Raw genomic sequence first — 17,795 nt, 5'->3', positions numbered from 1 at the left:
TTAACACAATCACTATTGAGAACTCAGAAGGCTGGGTTGGACTAAGGAGATTGGGGAGGCAGGGAGGCCTTTAGGAGGCTCCCACTGAAGTGCAGCCAGAGAGAGGCACTGTGACACTGAGAGTCACTGTGGAGGCCAATGGCAGCTGAGGCATGACCTCCCATCTCAGTGGACCATGGAGGTCTGGGTGAACAGGCTTGGCTTCTCCACTAGGGGAAATACGCTGAGATCCAGGGGGTGATGGGGGATGGCTATGGACTCTATTTTCTTGCCTCCTGTTTCCATGTGGATGGACTTTGGTAAAGCCCCTTGCTGGACCCCAGGAGGAAAGGAGTGGCTTGAACTTGAGTCTGGTCGTAGGAACCGAGTGCGCTTCCTCTTGCTCCACGGGGTTCTGCTGCCTGCAGTGTACAGGGTCTGGTCCCATCTCCCCATCCTGTAGGGCAGGGCTCAGCCTTTGCTGGGGGCTCCTGAGCTTAATTGCTACCTGTGGCCACGTGGCAAGTCTATCTAACGCAGGACGAGTATAATTCCCGCTAGGGTCACACCGTGAAGCTATGTCCTCTCTTCAGTTTTATGAGGAAGAAAGCTATTTTTTTCTTTTTTGTTTCCCACTTGTTGCGTCTTTTATCTATAATATCTGGGTTGTTTCAAACTCGGGAGGAAAAAAAAAAGAGACTATTATTGATTCCTCTCCTTCCCTCCAAAAATGGGTTTTAGGCCCAGGAAGAGAGGCAAGGGTGTAACTGTCTCAAGGGGAATGGACTGGAAATCTGCTTAGCACAATTTGGGGGTTAGTCCCACACCTCATGGGTGGGCTGTGTCCAGACCTCCAGCTCCAGAATGTTCAGGAGGAGGCTTCTGAAAGCTGCATTTTTAATAGCCACTCAGGTGATTCCGAGCTGCATTTGGGAAATAAAATCCTGGGAGACGACTGGAGGCAGTGGAGCCTGGGCAAGGCTGGAGTCCATGAGGGAGTTTCACGGCAGCCCAAAACTGGGCGTTGGTTTTGCTCAGGCCTGTTTAATGGCAGGAGAAGCCAATGGGAGCCTAGGATGCTGAGGGCAGGGTTGCTATTCTAAGAGCCACGGGGAATCCCTTTCTGCCTCCTTAGAGGAAGTTAGGGGCGGATGATTTGCAAAAAGGCAGACAAGACAGATCTGTACAGGCAACAGCAACCCTGTGCCAGCGGTTCTGGGTTCCAGTGCAGAGGAAAGGCCAGACGTTTTCACATGGATGTCCTGGGCTTTGGAGGAACATGGAGTTTCTGCTTTGGTTGTCTGAAACTTCCTCCGGGTCTTTTACCAATTGCTCAATACCTTGAGTGTCTCTTTTGTGCCTGGCCCTGTGTTGGAGTTGAGAGGCCATAAAGACAAGACATGAGTTTTGCCAACAGCCAAAGGGATTTTGTTCCTTGAGAACCCACGTGCTTTCAACGAGAATGTGAGAGGGTTTCACCAAGAAGTCACAACCTCCAAGACATTTTATTTTGACAGAAAATGTGACAAATTCATCAGAAATGAGATCAGGAATTTTGGGTCTCCTAGTCCTCCGTCCTGATTTTAAATTTCCAATTCCAAAATTCTATAGTAACATCTAAACTATAGCTTGGCTTTTAAATTTACCCCACTCCTCAGGAAGAGAAGTGAAATGCGGCTGGCAGCTGTTTCCAGGAGACCAGAAGAGGGTAAATGAATACTCAAGATTTACAGCGTCGAAAGGCTATGTTGAGGGTAATTCTTCTGTAAAAGACAAGCTAGCGAAAACTAACAAATGAAGCCTGTCATCCTACCCGTGGCTCCTAAAAGAGTTTTGGAACCTCTTTTTCATGTCACTACGTTGCTGGTCTAGCTTCCTAAGGCATTGAGCTGCTAGCCCGTATTTTAGAGTGTAACAAAAATATAGCTCAACATCTTTATCATGCTCTTGCCCGACCCCCACCCTTCTAAACTACTTTTCCCTCTTAGTTTGAGTCCAGGCTATTTTTTAACTAACTGTAGATATTCTTTATTTTTTTGTACTGTGATCACTGGGAAATATGCAAGGTGTAGCTATAAAAATGGCTGAACAGATCTGTAAACAAATGTATCATTATATGTACATGTACATATATACAACATGATCCCTCAATGAGATAACCTAAGGAGGCTGAAAAGTTCTCCTAAAGATGCTGCCTTGGCAAAGACATTTTCAAAAGTCCTGCTTGGCTAGTGGTGCCAGGCCCCAGTGTGAAACCCAATGCACTGTTTATTTCCCTAGAGTTTCGTCTTGTTTGGATCCGATGTTGTGCCACATTAAAGGTAGTCACCTGACTTGATTGGCTGGATCTGAACCCAAATGATATCTGGCTCTTCATCCGAAAGGAACAAGGATTTTCACCAGAGAGTCTGCAGTAGTGAGATTCCGCAGCGGAGCTCAGACGAACCTCCCAGCACCAGCCCAGCCCTTGCGGCTCTGCAAAGTGGCTATGCTGAAGGTGCACTCACTGTGGTCACTCTGCCCTCTGTGCTCCCACCACCCTGGGCCCGGCCACTCACGGAAGGCCTGCAGCATACTGCAGTGGAGAACTGCAAATGTATCTCTTGTTGCCCTCTAACCTCACCCACTCTCAAGACGGGGACTTAGAATCCCCTTGCCCAGCACTGTTGCAGATGGGAGGTCTGCTGCGCTGAACTGCTGCGCCAGCCACATGATACCACACATGTTCCCAAGTGGTACTGCCGCTGCCCCGAGGCCCCTCGCTTCTCCCTCTCATACTGGGATCTCACTGGGAGAAAGTCTAGGCAGATTGCTGCTCTGCTGCTGGGTCTTCTCTTATGGCAGTGTGGACTTCACGGGATAGGGCAAACAGAGTATTCGTTGCATTTATTTGTGCTATCACTACAGAAGAAGCATTTCAAAATGTGTACAAAAGGATACTCTATCCCTCCAGTGGTACATCCCTTGCTCACAGGTAAACAGCAATAATTTAACATCATCATAGAGGCAGACTGGAAATATGACTGCATTTCTCATTTACAATCCTGTGCATGTACTCGCCAGAAGGGCAGCTGAAGATCTAAAGCTGTACTGGATACAACAGATTCGACCTGAACAATCACCACACACAACATTATAAAAAAGTGTATTAGAAAGTATTGGAAACAATATTGCATATTAATATGTGGTTACACATGTTCACAGTGAGTGCCATCGCACCGAAAGCATATGTGCTTCTTTTTTTCTGATGCCTGTACGTCTTAAATAAGTCTAATAATTTTGGTTCCTCTTAAAGTAAAAATACATTGAAATGAATGAGAGAGATACGGATTTTAAAAGAGTTGACCATTCATTATTGCTGGAACTGAAGAAAGGAAGGATACACTGGTGTCATGATTTGTCTGAATAAGTTCAGTTCATCTTGTGTTTGTTTTGGCAAGAAAAGGACAAGACAAAACTCATAGTTTGCAGTCAAAAAAAAAAAAAAAAGAGAAAAGCATAAAACAGGAGGGGAAACCATATAACAAATCTACTCTCAGGTAGCTCTTTCTCAAGGAAGGTTCTAAGATTTTATTGTGCGGCTAATTCTAAATTTGAAATGGGACATGCTGCTATCTGAAGCAACTGGAGCTAGGAGTTATCCTTTGGTGATAATACAATGATAATGCGATGATTTTTAGTGACTCTTGGATGAGGATAATCACACTCTCTAGGTACAAATTACAGAAGGAATATGAGGCAAGGAGCTGAGATTCACGCTATCCACATCCTGGGAAGGTGGGGTGGCAGGGAGCGGGAGGGAACAAAAAACAGTGATTTCTAGCTGTAATCAACAGGCCAAGCTGTTATGGGTAACCCTCCTGTCTCCAATATTTACTTCAAACACAATGAGAGTGCATGGCATCTAGGCACACAGCAGTACACAGCGGTACCCAAGACACACACTCATGCCATCATACAACAGAACGAACTACACAATGAAAAGTGTGAGGTCATGCAAACTCCTACTTTTACCAGCTAGAAGAGAAACTTCAGCAACTTTTGGTCCATGATATGACCACCTTTCAAACATAAGTTAATTACTTACTGACATAATATGAAACCTTACTTTAAATACAATAGTTTCAAAGAAAAATGGCGTTACACTATAAAACCACAACAGAAGGTATGGAAAGAGACATTTATATTGGCTATAAAAGGCAGTGAGAGGAAAGGGCAAAGCAGTTTAGAAAAGAATTCCTGCAGCCACTATTTACAGTTCTGGTTTGAGCTTTTTTTGAATTCCACTTGAAAAAATAACTCCCTTCAACCAATTGACACAGTGGGATGAATGGAAAAGGACAGAGTAGGTGAAATTTGCAACAAACTAAGAGAGTCTCTTAGAGAGACCCTAAGAAGGCTCTCACCTTACAGATGTTAACTTGGATAAGGCGCATCTTTCTCTGTAATTGCATATTGAATGAGTGCTGTCTAAAGCCCTTGCTCCTCTCTCTTCCTTCACCAGTGCATCGGTGTGGCAATGCTGTTTATTCCAGTTTCCAATGCCACACCCTTCTGTAAGCAGATAAATCCATGACTCAAGAATGATATCTTTGTTAACTCCATCCTTTCCACAAAACTCAAATGTTTATGAGGAAATATGTTTTTGAAGACTGAAGGGGAATAATTCATTTATAGAATTTATAATGGTTCCACAGGATCACAAGTCAGGCTTGATACTGCTGACTGGGAATATTGAGAATATTCTTCAAGTGCTTTATTTTATTTTTTCTTGGAAGGCTTCCCAGACCTTTGATGGGTTTAGAGTTCATTTAGGTCCGTGGTTCTCCGACAGGAGTGATTTCTCCTCAAAGGGAACAGTTGGTGATACGTGGAGACAGTTTGGGTTGTCAATTTGGGGTGCTACCGGCATCTACTGGGTAGTGACCAGGGATGCTGCTAAATATCCTATGATGCACAGGATACGTACTCCTCCCAACAAATAAGTATTCAGCCTGAAATGTCATAGTGCTGAGACTAAGCACCCCTGTTTGGATTAAATGCTGAGGTGCTTATGTACAATCTCCCCTCTGTTGCTTCATCTTGGGACAGTGTTGGTGAAGTGCTATAAATATTTGAAATGGTATATTCTTCATTGCCTAGGTGGTTGAGAGTAATGACCTTAATGATAGCATTAATTTTAAAGGAGATCTTTGCTGGTTGGGATTAGAATCTCCACACACCTTTCTTGGGCTTCAGTGCCTCCATGTCATAGCATGGATGGGCAGGGTTCTCACCTGCAATGCCACCTGCCTACTCTTTCCTGGGAGATCTGGTGGCATTACTATCCAAGGGTCTGGCTCAGTCCCTCGATTGCCCTGTGCATTCCAATATCCCACAGGTGCAGAGCCAGCCATCCTACAAAGCAGTATATGTGAACACACATGCTGCTTTGCCGTTACAGAAAAGGGCTTCGCCACGTTTGAAAGCTTACTTTCAAACAGGTGAGTTCTGTGTGTTAGCAAGAGAGATGCTGGGCTTCACGTATTTCATTAAGCTGAAAATTAATGATCATTCTAAATCACTCTTTTATGGGCTTTAAAATGAGAATAATATACAGTGAGAAGAGGGAAAGAAATTTACCAACACTGAGAAATTCAGGCTTGTGGCTACAAACAGATGCACATAACTAAAATGAGGACTAGGACTGGATTTCTTCAGGAAAAGAGGCTTCTTCTGCTCTTAGGTGGAACCAGCCAGGGAAGGAACAGATCTGAAATAAAGCTTTGATTTCTGATGAATGTTGCCGTTTGAGAGGTTCAAAAATATTGAAGATCTAAATTTCGGGACCAGTGTTTAAATTGTAGTGATAGACTTTGGGGGCCATTAAATGCATAGGAGTGAAAAAGTGGGGAACTGGGCTCCCCAGATGTGCCCACAGGAAGACCGGCTCCTCCTATACTGGCAGCAAACCTTGGGAGGCTCAGGCCATCTGAGCAGTCTCCGCAAAGCCAGTGAATCCAGGAGGAGCTGAAAGGCCCTAGCCTGACCTCTCCCTCCACCCAGGGCAGTTAGACACGGCTTTCCCCAAACAGTTCATTTTCCTATGCAGAATACGACTTAAAATAGTATTTTCTCTCAAAAATGCAGCCTCTGAGACCTAGCTGCATGTGGCCCAAAGCTGGCCTGGGCACAGACTGTTGGCCCTGCTGTATGGGCACTTGGGCGGTGGTACATCTGTCATGTCCATCTGCTCACTGGCAGAGCCACAGGCAGGGGCTGTGCTCCCTGTGTCTGGGGACTGGAAAAGACCTGGCGTGTGAACCCCGTGCTTAGCACGGAGACTAGCACGGAGATCAGCAAGTTCCTTCCCGGGCTGTGGCCTGTTTTATCTATTTCTCTCTGAAAATTTAGACTAGTCATTTGGAGAAGGGGATTCTAGGAAGCAACAGGTGAGGGAATCTCAGCCAGCAGTCTGGGGAAACATCGAGGAAGGTGGCAGTTCTGGGTGCTCCCAATGCAGCCCTGCCTCTAAAAATAAAAATCTTTTCAAAAGCAAATCAAACCCCAACCAACTCAAACATAAAACGAAAAACAGCTACAAATCCAAGCACAACGTTATCCGGTCCAGTCCAGTCTCTGCTGCTGGCGGAGCGAGGCGGTGGCAGTCCTTGTGCTTCTCCTGGGGGTGGCCCGGGGGGCGCGGGGGGCTTTAGCTCATGTGGAAGCGGTGCTCCCCCCGCGTTATGTGCGATGAGAACTCGTACCGGTCCTGGCTGTGGTAGCCGCACATGTTGCACTCAAAAGGATCACGGAAGCCGTGGCAGCCCATGTGGATGGTGTACATGACGTGATCCAGGAAGAGCACCCGGCAGTGTTCGCACTTGTACACCTTCATCTGCTCCCCGCTGGTGCTGACCACGCGGAGCGCGTCCTGCGAGTTCTCGGAGGCGGCGCGCAGCAGGTCGTAGGCGCGGTGCTCCTCCTTGAGCGACAGCCCGTTGCGCGCGTGCGGGGCGATGTGGTTGGTCAGGTAGATGAGGCCGCCGCGCTGCTCCTCGTTGTTGCTCTCGGTGTCCGTGGAGTCTTGGCAGCTGTTGCTCGGGGACGCCTCGCGCTCCGAGGGCACCGACTTGGCCTTGGAGAGCAGCAGCAGGTTCTCCACGGCGCTGTCCTGGGCCGAGTGGTTGGAGCGCGGGGTGCCCTCCGCGAGCGGCTTGTGCAGCTGGTACATGGGGCTGATGACCGGGACCACCTCGGGGCCGCCCGGGGGCGTCTGCACCAGCGGGCGCAGGGACTCGGCCCCCAGGTAGTTGATGGCGTTGTTGATGGCTTGGTCCATCACGTGGGACTTCATCATCTCGTTCTCCTTCTCGTAGCTGGCGCTGCTGTCGTAGGGCATGTCGGACAGGCCCTTGTCCCCTGTGGGAAGCAGGTGACAGTGAGTGGGGGGTGACCACCTCCGGAACCGGTCAGGTCCGGCAGAGACAGCTGAAATCTACGCCTGGGGAGGGGAAGGGGAACACGGCCTGGGGGCCCAGCGCGCCTGCGGACCCCACACCTGCACACCTACACACACACCTGCGGACACATCACACCTGCACCACACCCCATGCATCTGTCTAGGGGGGCAACGAGCCAGGACTTACCTATCATAGGCACTTAAAGAGATTTTCTTGGATGAATGAATAAATAGGGGAACCAAAGATTAATTGACTTGAATTGAATTATGTTACTGTATTTCATTTCATATTTGAAATAGCGTATTTTAAATGATGCATTTTCAGTAGAGTGTTCTCAGTAATTTACAACTAAATTCTACATTTATTGACTTAAAATACACAATAATTATCATTATATACAATATATTTAAAATATGGGATGTTTAATAATTTTAATAATTACATTTAATAATTTTAACGATCGAGCATAAAATTTAATCAAAATCCGTGATGACCGTATATTTTTTATAATAAAATGACACATTTTTGACAAACAACTGAAAGGTAGATGAGCTCTGATTTGTGATGAGAGTGGAAAGGATACTCAGACTTAATAGTAGTTCTCTGTAGTTGGCAGGCCGGAAGCAGGGCTCCACAGAAACATGCCAGGGAGTGCAGGAGGCGCGGCAAGGAAGCTAAGGGGAAAACACTCGCATTCATCTGTTACTTAAAAAAATTATTGAGAACTACTGATGTTACTACTGTAGAGGCATCAGCAGTGACTGGGCCCTGGCCTCGAGAAGCTTCTGATCTAACATCATCAGTTCATAGGAGTCCATGAGCTCATTTCCCTGGCAATGGTGAAACAGGAGCCTAGATTTGGCTTGTTCAATTAGCTTTGGAGTAGACATCTTAATAAAAAAAATGTCTTGAAGACACACCTTCTCAATAATCATGGTTTAATTAGGAAATTCATTAATGACAGTAACTGCACCCTTACTGGCAAGACTGTGGCTGTGTTCTACTCTCAGTGGTGGTACATTAATGAATCAAAGCACATGAGCCCAACCAGGGAATGTCTGAACAGTTTATATTTTACCCCTACTGTGTGTATTTCCTTCCTTCAACACATCTGGACGGGACAGAGGGACAGAATGGTGAGCAAGTGAGAGTGGTCCCCATCCTTAGCAACAAACAGCTACTAGGGGAGGATAGGTAGAAGTTCATGCATGATCGCACAGATAATTCCTTCCATCTGAGAAATCCATGAAGACAAGGGGAGCTTGCTATGAGAGCATTACACAGGCTTCTGATCTTGTAAGAGTCAGCCAGACAAGGAGGGTTTTGTGTCCCAGTGTCGGGGATAACAAGACGGAAGGTTCTGAAGGGAGAGGAGGCTGGGAGGTGTGGCAGGACCAGGTGAAGGGCAGGGAACCAGAGCTCCATGTGGGGGCAATGCTGGAGAGATACACAGGAGGGACAGGCAGAGGCCAGCCAGGCAGACTTTGTCTAAAGGAAAATGAAAACCACTGAAGGGTTTGAAGGAAGAAGTGGCCTTCTCATTCATTGTGGAAAGAACAGATTGAAAAGGGGCAACAGTGAGGGATAATTCGAGACTTCCCCAAAGTGCAGGTTATGGCTGATGGTGGCTCATGAGGGTGGTGACAAGGGAAGGTTCCACCACCTCCCACGCTGCACCTGACACTGAGGGCTTCAGCTGGTTCTTACTAACAGAAAGATAAACTACACTGTAATTCACAAATTTACTAATAGTCCTTTTATAAAATCTGTGACCATTAAGAATCTTCCAGGACTATATGCCCCATTATACTATAAAGTACCTTTGAGTTTCATGTCTTCTTTTGTAATGGATATGTATCACGTAATAGCCTGGTTTCTGTCTGTTTTCATATACTGGTGGTCAGAAGTGGCACATACTCTGATTACGGAAAGAAAACTTGTGCATGGCCAGGTATACCCTTCCAGAAACAGAACAGGATGAAAACTTATGAAGTCAATGGTAGTGAGCAAAGAAGTGGTGTTTCTCTCCATTAAAGGTCAGAAAAAGTAATGGTATAACATTGCTGAAACCACACACATTTTTTTTTGTGTGTGTGTTGAGCAACTAAATGTCCTGTTACTCTTACTATACAGCAGGACAAATCCATTCTAGTTTGTATCCAAGTCTATCCCTCTACCGAATCAAGGCAAGAAAAGGAGGGGAATGGACTTTCTTGCCAATTTTGCTAAACGTAAGTCTTTACAGCCCCACCAGAAAGATGCTTTCCCACCTAATCATCCTGTCTCTCCCCAAGTCATGGTTCCATGGTTTCCCAAGCAACCACTGAAATCTGTTGTTTTCAAAACCTGGTATCACAACAAATGGGTGTAGGAAAAAAATCAACATATATGCCAGATTACTGTGGAACATGGAAATTACCCATCGAATTTCTCTTCCCTACTATCCAACAAAACAAGAAAAATAAAAACCTATAAATTTCACCAACAGCAATCAGCTGAAAGAACATGTGACGTATAGACATCGAATATTACATATATAAAACTACATATGTAATATGTATTTCGTTATGGTGTGTATGAGTACAAACACAGACACAGACACACACACACACACACACACACACACACACACACACACACACCAAAGACTGGAAAGAAACAGAGAATTCTGGCATGAGATGTAGGGCAAAGCTTGGCTGCTAATCTCATTTCCAAATCTTTAGGTACAAGTCAACAATAACCTCAGCATTTTCCCTCATAGCCTCATACTTATACAAACATGATTCAAATAGGTATCTGTTTCCTGTTCTGATCAAAATAGCAGTTGAAAGTTTGGCTGGCAAGAATCAGATGACCATGGAGAAGTGAGCCCCTGCAGGCTCCCTGGGACAGAAGCAAAGTCCTCCATGGTCTACACTGAAGGGGCAGATGGCCCCAAAGCCCCAGAGTATCTCCTGTGGGGATGAAGCATTCCCCAACTTGGTTCAGCGCTGATGGCTTAGGGCATTTAGCTAAATTTCAGATGAGGGAGAGAAGGCAAAGGAAAAGTATTTTAACAAAGGCTGCACTTTTCCTCACCAAACTCCTCCAACCCCATCTTTGGCATTCATTCAGGATTTAGAAAACTCAATAGCTCTCACAGGAAAAAAAAAATACAGTGGGAAGAAGGTTGAAACGTCAATCAAACTATATTAGACCAAGCAGAACAAGCAAGATGAAAAGAAATGTCACGGTTACTATGAAAATATTTGTTAGTAATACAGGGAAAGAAAGGAAGTAAAACAGAGACCAATGAGTCCATCCTAGGGGAAAAAAGTCCTTAATTCCAAGAAGAGAGAAAATGCCTCATAATTGCTTCACAACATGGAACCAATTTTAAAAATATGCAAAATAAAATGCAAAAGCAACAAAATAAAAGGAAGAAAGAGATTACAGGTTTCAGAAAGCAAAATAAGGAGAAAAATAATATTGTTATAGAATTAATGCATGGATTAAAAATAGCAAGTAATAGAACAGGAACTACTAAAAATTAAGTTACTGACAGAGGAAAACCACAAGAGAACAGTGAGTAATGTAAAAATAGACAAAGAAATAAACAAAAAACTTAAAGAACTGTTAACAGATATGGAAGACAAATTAACATACGGACAACTGGTATCCCTCAACAGAGATCACAATAGATGGAACAAAACATATTTATATAAAAGAGAATTTCCCAGAAATAGAGAAAAAAGGGACTCTCTAGATAAAATGGTAGGAAATTTTTATTCGGAATGAATAGACCAAGATACATCCTAATTAGGGTATTTAACTTCAAGGTTAAAGAAAGAACCCTCAGGCATTCAGAAATAAAATGCAAATCACCTTTAAGAAGAAACGGTTACACTAGACTTTGATGTCTCCATAGCAACATTCAACAAGCAATGCCATCAGCAAAATCTAAAGAGTTCTCAAGGGAGAAAACAAAACAAAACAAAACAAAACAAAACAAAACAAAACAAAACAAAACAAAACAGTGACCCAAGACCCTAGGCTCTGTCAAAATGCTCGTCAAAAACAAAGGCAACAGGCCACCATCCTCGAACACAATACAATCACAGAACACCTACAGAAACTTTTTGAAAAAAGTTGCTTGAATGTAAAGTCCAATCAATGAAGAGATTAATCAAAATAAACAGAAACAGGGATAAAAGGGCAGGGTCTGATCCTTGAATCTATTTAAATAGATTTAGTAATAAATAAACTACTATGAATTATGATTACAGAACGGAATGTGAATATTACAAAGTTGAACAATGTAAAAATAGTAAGACACTGTGAACCCTGGAACGCTGAATGCGAACTGGAATACTGTCCTTATTTTTCAAAGCAGTGAGCCAGTAGATACTATTTAAATGGAAACAACTGGATTTAAAAAATAATTCAAATTTCTTAATGTTTTTAATACATAATACATATTTTTAATCTTAGAGGAGTCTTTAAAAATAATATCCCTTTATGTGAGAGAATATTTCAGATAAGCCAGTTCTCCAGTTTTGTTTGGGTCTTTTTCCACCTCTTGAATTTAAGGCATGTATACTACGTTGGAATCTTTATGAAGATATTTATTTCCTATTTACCTATCCATCAATCCATCTATTCATCAGCCTGTCCACTCACATACATATGCATAGGAAGATATTTGAAATGATGCTTCCCTGTTTTTAATATTGGTAATTTCTGGGTGTTGGGATTTGTGGTGATTTAAAAACATTTATCTTTGCATTAAAATTCCTTATATTAACTTTGTGTTACTTTAATAATATAACAGGGTTTCTTTTTCTTATAAAAGAAGAAAATATACCAAACAAATGATAATGGGTAGCAGGAATATTGGTAATTGTTGTTTTCCTCTTTGTGCTTTTCTCTATGTCAAAAGTGTTCCTACCTCACACACCAGACTAAAACCAACAAGTATGTCCCTTTTCTAATTAGATGAATCAGTCCTGTTCTCCTGTATTTGATGATCTCAGAGGAGGAGATCTTTAATGGCCCTGATGGTAAGGAATGTTGCTGGCAAAACAAATACTTATTCATACGCATGTCAAAGTTTCAGGTAAAAATTTTATCCATAGGTTATAGATGAATAAAGCAAAACCATATGCCACTGAGCAATGGTCAACGTGAAAATCCTGTCATCTTACATTCTTAAGATGCTTTCTAGTGTTGACAGCACCATCACATCCGTCACTCCTTTTTAGCCTCAGAACAGCTCTGGGAGAAGGCAGGGCAATAGGTCCACACCCACTCCACAGATGGCAATGCTGAGCCCAGCACCATGCTCAAGGCCACCACCAGTCACTGCTAGCTGGAGCTGACTCTGAAGCATGGAGCTCTCAACTGAAGCACTACTGGGCCAGCTTGTATGAGAACAGCTCCATTCCGACTCTCTTTCTAAGCTCACATGAAGGCTAAACTCGGCACCTGAGAAGTGGGGCAAGGCCTTAGAGACTCACTGGCCTTTTCATTTCAGGGCTGCAGAAGCTGTGATACATTAGGAATGACTGATGGAAATCTCATCAAGTTGAAGTGGGGTTAAGGTAGGCATTTTAGGGCAGGAAGAGGCATTATTTTACAAATGAACTGCCAATCACCAACAGATCACGCAGCTGCTTGTGAGTCTTTTGCTTCTAACTCCTCTTCTGCTACCCTTGCCCACTGTTCCCACTGTGTCCCCTGGGGACTCCTTTTTCATCTTTGCTTTGCCCCATCAGAGCACTGTGTTGCTTAGTTCATCTATCAACACGGAAGCATCTCAAGCCAACGCCCACATTGTGGTCTCACACTGGCGGGGTTGGGGAGTGGCTCCACTAGTTTCACAGATGATTTTCTCATTTTTTTTCAAGTCTCCAAAGCTAAAAGGGGCTGCGAATGTTCATTCACCAAAGCATTCTGCAGGCTCCTCACTTGACAGAGGATGCCGTCCCTGCTTCTCAAGGTCAGCAACCCTTCATTCCCCTTGCACACACTCACTGCCTTATCGCTGCCCATCTCCCAGTCAACACCCACCTCTCTGTCGCTATGTCCATCCCAGGGGGCCTCCAAGCAGATGCTGGCTGCTCAGGGGGCAGCCTGTGGGCCCTATGCCCACTGCTGTTGGAATCCTACCGCTTATGCTCAGCACAGGACCTCACTCCTGCTCTGTTCAGGAAGGCAGGGTCTCCCTCGTTCTCATGGTCCAAAGGCTCAGGCGTATGTGGACAACTCCTCACTGCCTCAGCCAGTGGCTTTCATTCCTTTTGTAAATTGAATCCTTCTCTCCCTTGCTCCTCTTGATCCCCAACCTATGACAAACCTCTATTTAATCCAAAGGTCAAAAGGGAGCCCTGTTTGAAACTGAGGCTGGTGCCCGGGATGTGGCCTTGCCTCTGTCCTTCCCCCTTCCTGCCATCCTGCAGGTCAACAGGTGCCCTCTGAGACCCCTGGCCTCACTAGCCCCTGTTCTGGCACCCCCCACCACAATTTCCCCATGTGTCACAGACACCAGAGGTCCTTGAAAATCAACATGTCAAAAACAGAACCCCGTCTTTTCCCAGAACCTCGTGTTATCCTTTCCATCAAGGGCACACTACTCTACTTCAGTGTGTGTGACTGACTCACGGTTTCCTTCACCCAATCCCTGCCCTCACCGCTACGTTCCTCCGACATCAACCCTTCCCCTTCACAGGCCTCTCTTTCCAAGCCCGCTGCTGCCGCCTCCACACTCCACCTTTTCCAGTCAGTTTTGGTACTTGCTGTCTTTACTGTCCTAGCCATTGTGCTCATCAAAAATATGCCCATGCTTCTTTCCTGCTGACTGAATGAAGGGTCCCTATCTCACCTGGCATTGGGAGCCATTCATCCTGTGGTACAGCTACCTGGGACAGTTTCACTTTTCCTGCCTCCCCATGGGTACCTGAGTTAAGCTGGGAACACGCCCTGCTCCTCCGTCATGTCCTCAGGCCCTCACTCCAGCCCTCGTGGTCAGCATTCCGGTTTCTCCCTGATTTTATCCATCTGCCTAGATTGCCGCATTCCTCCAACACCTAGAATGTGCCAAAACCCTATCCCTCTTCCAAGGTGCACCTCAGCTTCATGGAGCACTTACTGGTCCTCTTTCCTAGACAGAGTTAACCTTCACACTGAGGGTTTCCAAATGTTCTCACATCCGGCCGTCACGGCATGTTCACAATCACCCCGTGAGATGCTGCGGAGCTCACGAGTGTCAGTGGCTCTGTATTGACTCTGCACTGGTCCAAGCCTACGCCTTCCCACTTGGACCCTGCGGCGTCTGGCTGGATGGCCGTGTTGGTGTGCCTGTCACCTACTCTGGGCAATGCTCCTAGAGAGAAACATGGTCTTGTTCTTCCTTTTTATCTCTCAAAGCATTAGGCAAAACAGCAAACCTAGCTAAACCCAGTCTTCGGCAGACACTTCTCAGGGGTCAGTCACTGTACGATTCCTCCCATGAACCCTTCAGAGTCCCCATAAGGGGAACGTTAAGAGCTTCATTGAAAAATGAGGATCTGAAGCTTGAAGAAGCTGGCCAGGCTTGGGGTGTCCTGCAGTGTGATGTCCCCCAGCTGAGCTAGGCCCACACTCTCCACCCCGTGCACGGTGGCCCAACCTCCCCTTAGGGACGGTGCCCACAGGCAGATCACAGCAAAGTCCGTGGACACTACACAATCACATCTAGGAAAAACTGGCAGGAGATTTGTTATTTCTAAGACACTTATTGGAAAAAATTCTAAGATATTTAAGGAATGATATAGCTTGCCAATTTTTGCTTTTGAAAAAAAATCTCACTTTTTTCCCTTTCTTCTACCCTCAACTCATTTCCACTTGTACCTAAAACACCCGCATAGTTGTTTTTTAAGAGACAGCAAACATTTAACTCTTACCAAGAAATTTCTGAGGCATAGAGCTCTTACGCTTGGCGACGTTACTTGCTAGTCTGTCCAGCACGAGGGATCTCTCTGATCCTATCTTGCACAGGTCTTCTGCCATCTCACTGTGATTAGTTTCTTCTTTAATGACTAAAGTCAAAGACAGTTAAAGAGGCCAGTTTAGAAATGCCTTATGTTTAAAGGGTTCAGTCATGTCCAATGTGAAATCTGACATCTGTTAATTGCCTACAAGAGCCAGGCCCTTCCTAGAGATTAATTCTAATCTTCCCAGCAACACTGCCAGACAGGTGGAGGCAGCCCCAGCAATGCCAACGACCAGCCACCTGCAAAGGCTTCTTCCTCCGACAGCTGCTCACCACACATCGTCCCCTTTACATCCAAATGCACAAGCACCACCACCATCGCCAGAGGCTGGACTGGATTAAGCAATGATGTCCCTTGGACAAGTCCTTTTAACTTTCAAAATACTCCCAAATCCACTACCTCACTCAGTCCTAACAGCAGCCCTCTGAGATGCAAAGAACTGTCTGACCTAACGTCTGACTTCATGGACTAGCACAGTGAACTGAGATACAAAAATGTGGCCCCCAAAGTACTGCAGCAGATCTGGGCAATGCGGAGAAAAAACCAGAGCCCCTTATCTCTGAACACACGGCAAACTCCTGAAACTCAAAGCACCCCTGACTATTTAGAGAATTTACAAATTACGGAGGTGAATGTTGATGTGTGGCCCATTTCTAGTCATTCTCGATTATTCTATGTCGTCTCTTTCCATAATTGAAGGTACAACTTCGTATCCTGCATAGCTGCATCTATCTTTTACATCTAGTTATTGTGGTTGGAGTTCTAAAAATACAACTCATTTCCCTGCAATTTATCCTCGTGTATAAGGAGCTGATAATGGAAACTGATTATCTTAAATGCCTGATCAATTCTTCCTGTACTGTTCCTGCCTTATGCTTCCTCCTGCCTCAGGTATTTCACACTGATTTACCACGGGGTCTTCGGTAGGTTTATCCATCTCTATTATTGATTTGTCTGCCTATTCTTCAAAGAGTTCCATCCATTTTAGCCACATTTTCATACATCACTTGACATTACTCTTCTTTTAAAATGCTGCCAATTATCTCATGCTTATATCCAGATACTTCAGGATACATGGGTACCAGATTCCAGTAAGATTTACAGGCCAGTTTTATGCTGAAGTGATACTGTAATTTGGGCAGGGGCGCATGGACAGCATCCAGCCCTCTCCACCCCTCTAACCTCCCACATTTTCTTTCTTGTCTCAGTATGGTTTGCTGATTTTCCTCATTTCTAAGTATTTTATGTTTTCAATGCGATTACAAATGTAACTTTGAAAACACATATTTCAAATTGGCTATTGTTGCTGGTATATTTTTAACATTTGAAATATGTGTTTTTTATTAAGTGGGCAAACATACATAGCCCACATCCTGATTTACACGCAAGATAAACATAAATCCATAAAATCCAATTCCACTGGTCACACACTTCATCTATTAAGCTAATGTGCTTTCTGACATGTCCATCCTTCCCTGCAAAGCCGCGCATGCAGCCTGCCCAGGGCTCCCAGCAATGAGGGGTCTTCCTCTGCACCATGGCACAGGGCTTCCCAAAAGCCTCCACCCCCAGAGTTGATCACAGCAAGGAACAAGTGAGCCTGATGCTCCTGAGTCATGGGCTACTCTGTCCTTAGATACATGCACCTCCAAAGGCTGGTGATTATGCACCAGAGGCTCAAGAGAAACTTATTTTTTTTTATCTATAAAGACAATGAGAAATTATAACAGGTGACCCAAAAGCCTTTTACTAAAGAAAATTATATTCAGAAAAATTCATCTTTTCCTATATCACCTAGCTGAGGCTTTGATTTTACTGTAACCACCCAATCTAACGGGACTTCAGGGGTGGGGGAAGAGACTACTCGCCCATCCATCTGAGCAGAGATGAGGGGTTCTCAGAGGGGGACAGAGGAGAGATGCGTCAGAAGGCACAGGTTCCACCCACCCAGGCACAGCACAGCTGAAATGACCAAGCTCCTGCTTGTCTTCCTGGCCCCCAGCGTAGTTCAGGAGGACTTCTGTCAAAGTCCTTTGATGGATCTTCTCAATGCTCCAAGTTCCTTAAAGCAGCAGGAACTACCAGGGTTAGGTGTTGGCAAGGCAAAAACCAAAGGTGACTGTCGCAAGGTGTTTATGATCATTTTGCACCTTTTGATGCCACACCAGACAGAAACAATTCAATGTAATTAAGTGCGGGCCTGACTCTGCCTGCTGCCACACTGAGACCAGATCACCGCTCCTTCCTAGAGAAGCTTTCATGCCTCCTGAGTGTGGGGACATAGAGGAGGCATCACTGTGGTAGTCCAAGTAACTTAACCATCAAAGGGAATAAATTAACATCTTAGGGGGAAATTGACACTCAC

The 17,795-nt window shown here is 44.8% G+C and overlaps 1 protein-coding gene across 22 annotated transcripts in view; it reads right to left on the bottom strand.

Annotated features, from left to right (window-relative positions):
- Positions 1-1,465: 1,465 nt before the first annotated feature.
- IKZF1 (IKAROS family zinc finger 1) overlaps positions 1,466-17,795 on the bottom strand; it is a 100,227-nt gene continuing 83,897 nt past the window's right edge. For 19 of the 22 annotated variants that reach the window (XM_017520584.2, XM_017520569.2, XM_017520580.2 and 16 more), the window contains 2 exons: positions 15,341-15,475; positions 1,466-7,380 (listed from right to left, as the gene is read on the bottom strand). In XM_017520584.2, coding sequence (XP_017376073.1) covers positions 6,671-7,380; positions 15,341-15,475 — 845 coding nt within the window. In that variant the 3' untranslated portion in view covers positions 1,466-6,670. The remainder of the gene's footprint in view (positions 7,381-15,340; positions 15,476-17,795) is intronic. The other 3 variants (XM_017520578.2, XM_017520570.2, XM_017520581.2) reach the window with 1 other exon arrangement.

This window comes from Cebus imitator, unplaced genomic scaffold (assembly GCF_001604975.1).
Source record: "Cebus imitator isolate Cc_AM_T3 unplaced genomic scaffold, Cebus_imitator-1.0 Scaffold856, whole genome shotgun sequence".
In the NCBI taxonomy this organism is placed as follows: domain Eukaryota; kingdom Metazoa; phylum Chordata; class Mammalia; order Primates; family Cebidae; genus Cebus; species Cebus imitator.
Note: the sequence above shows the minus strand (reverse complement) of the source record. Positions and strands in the feature narration are given on the sequence as shown.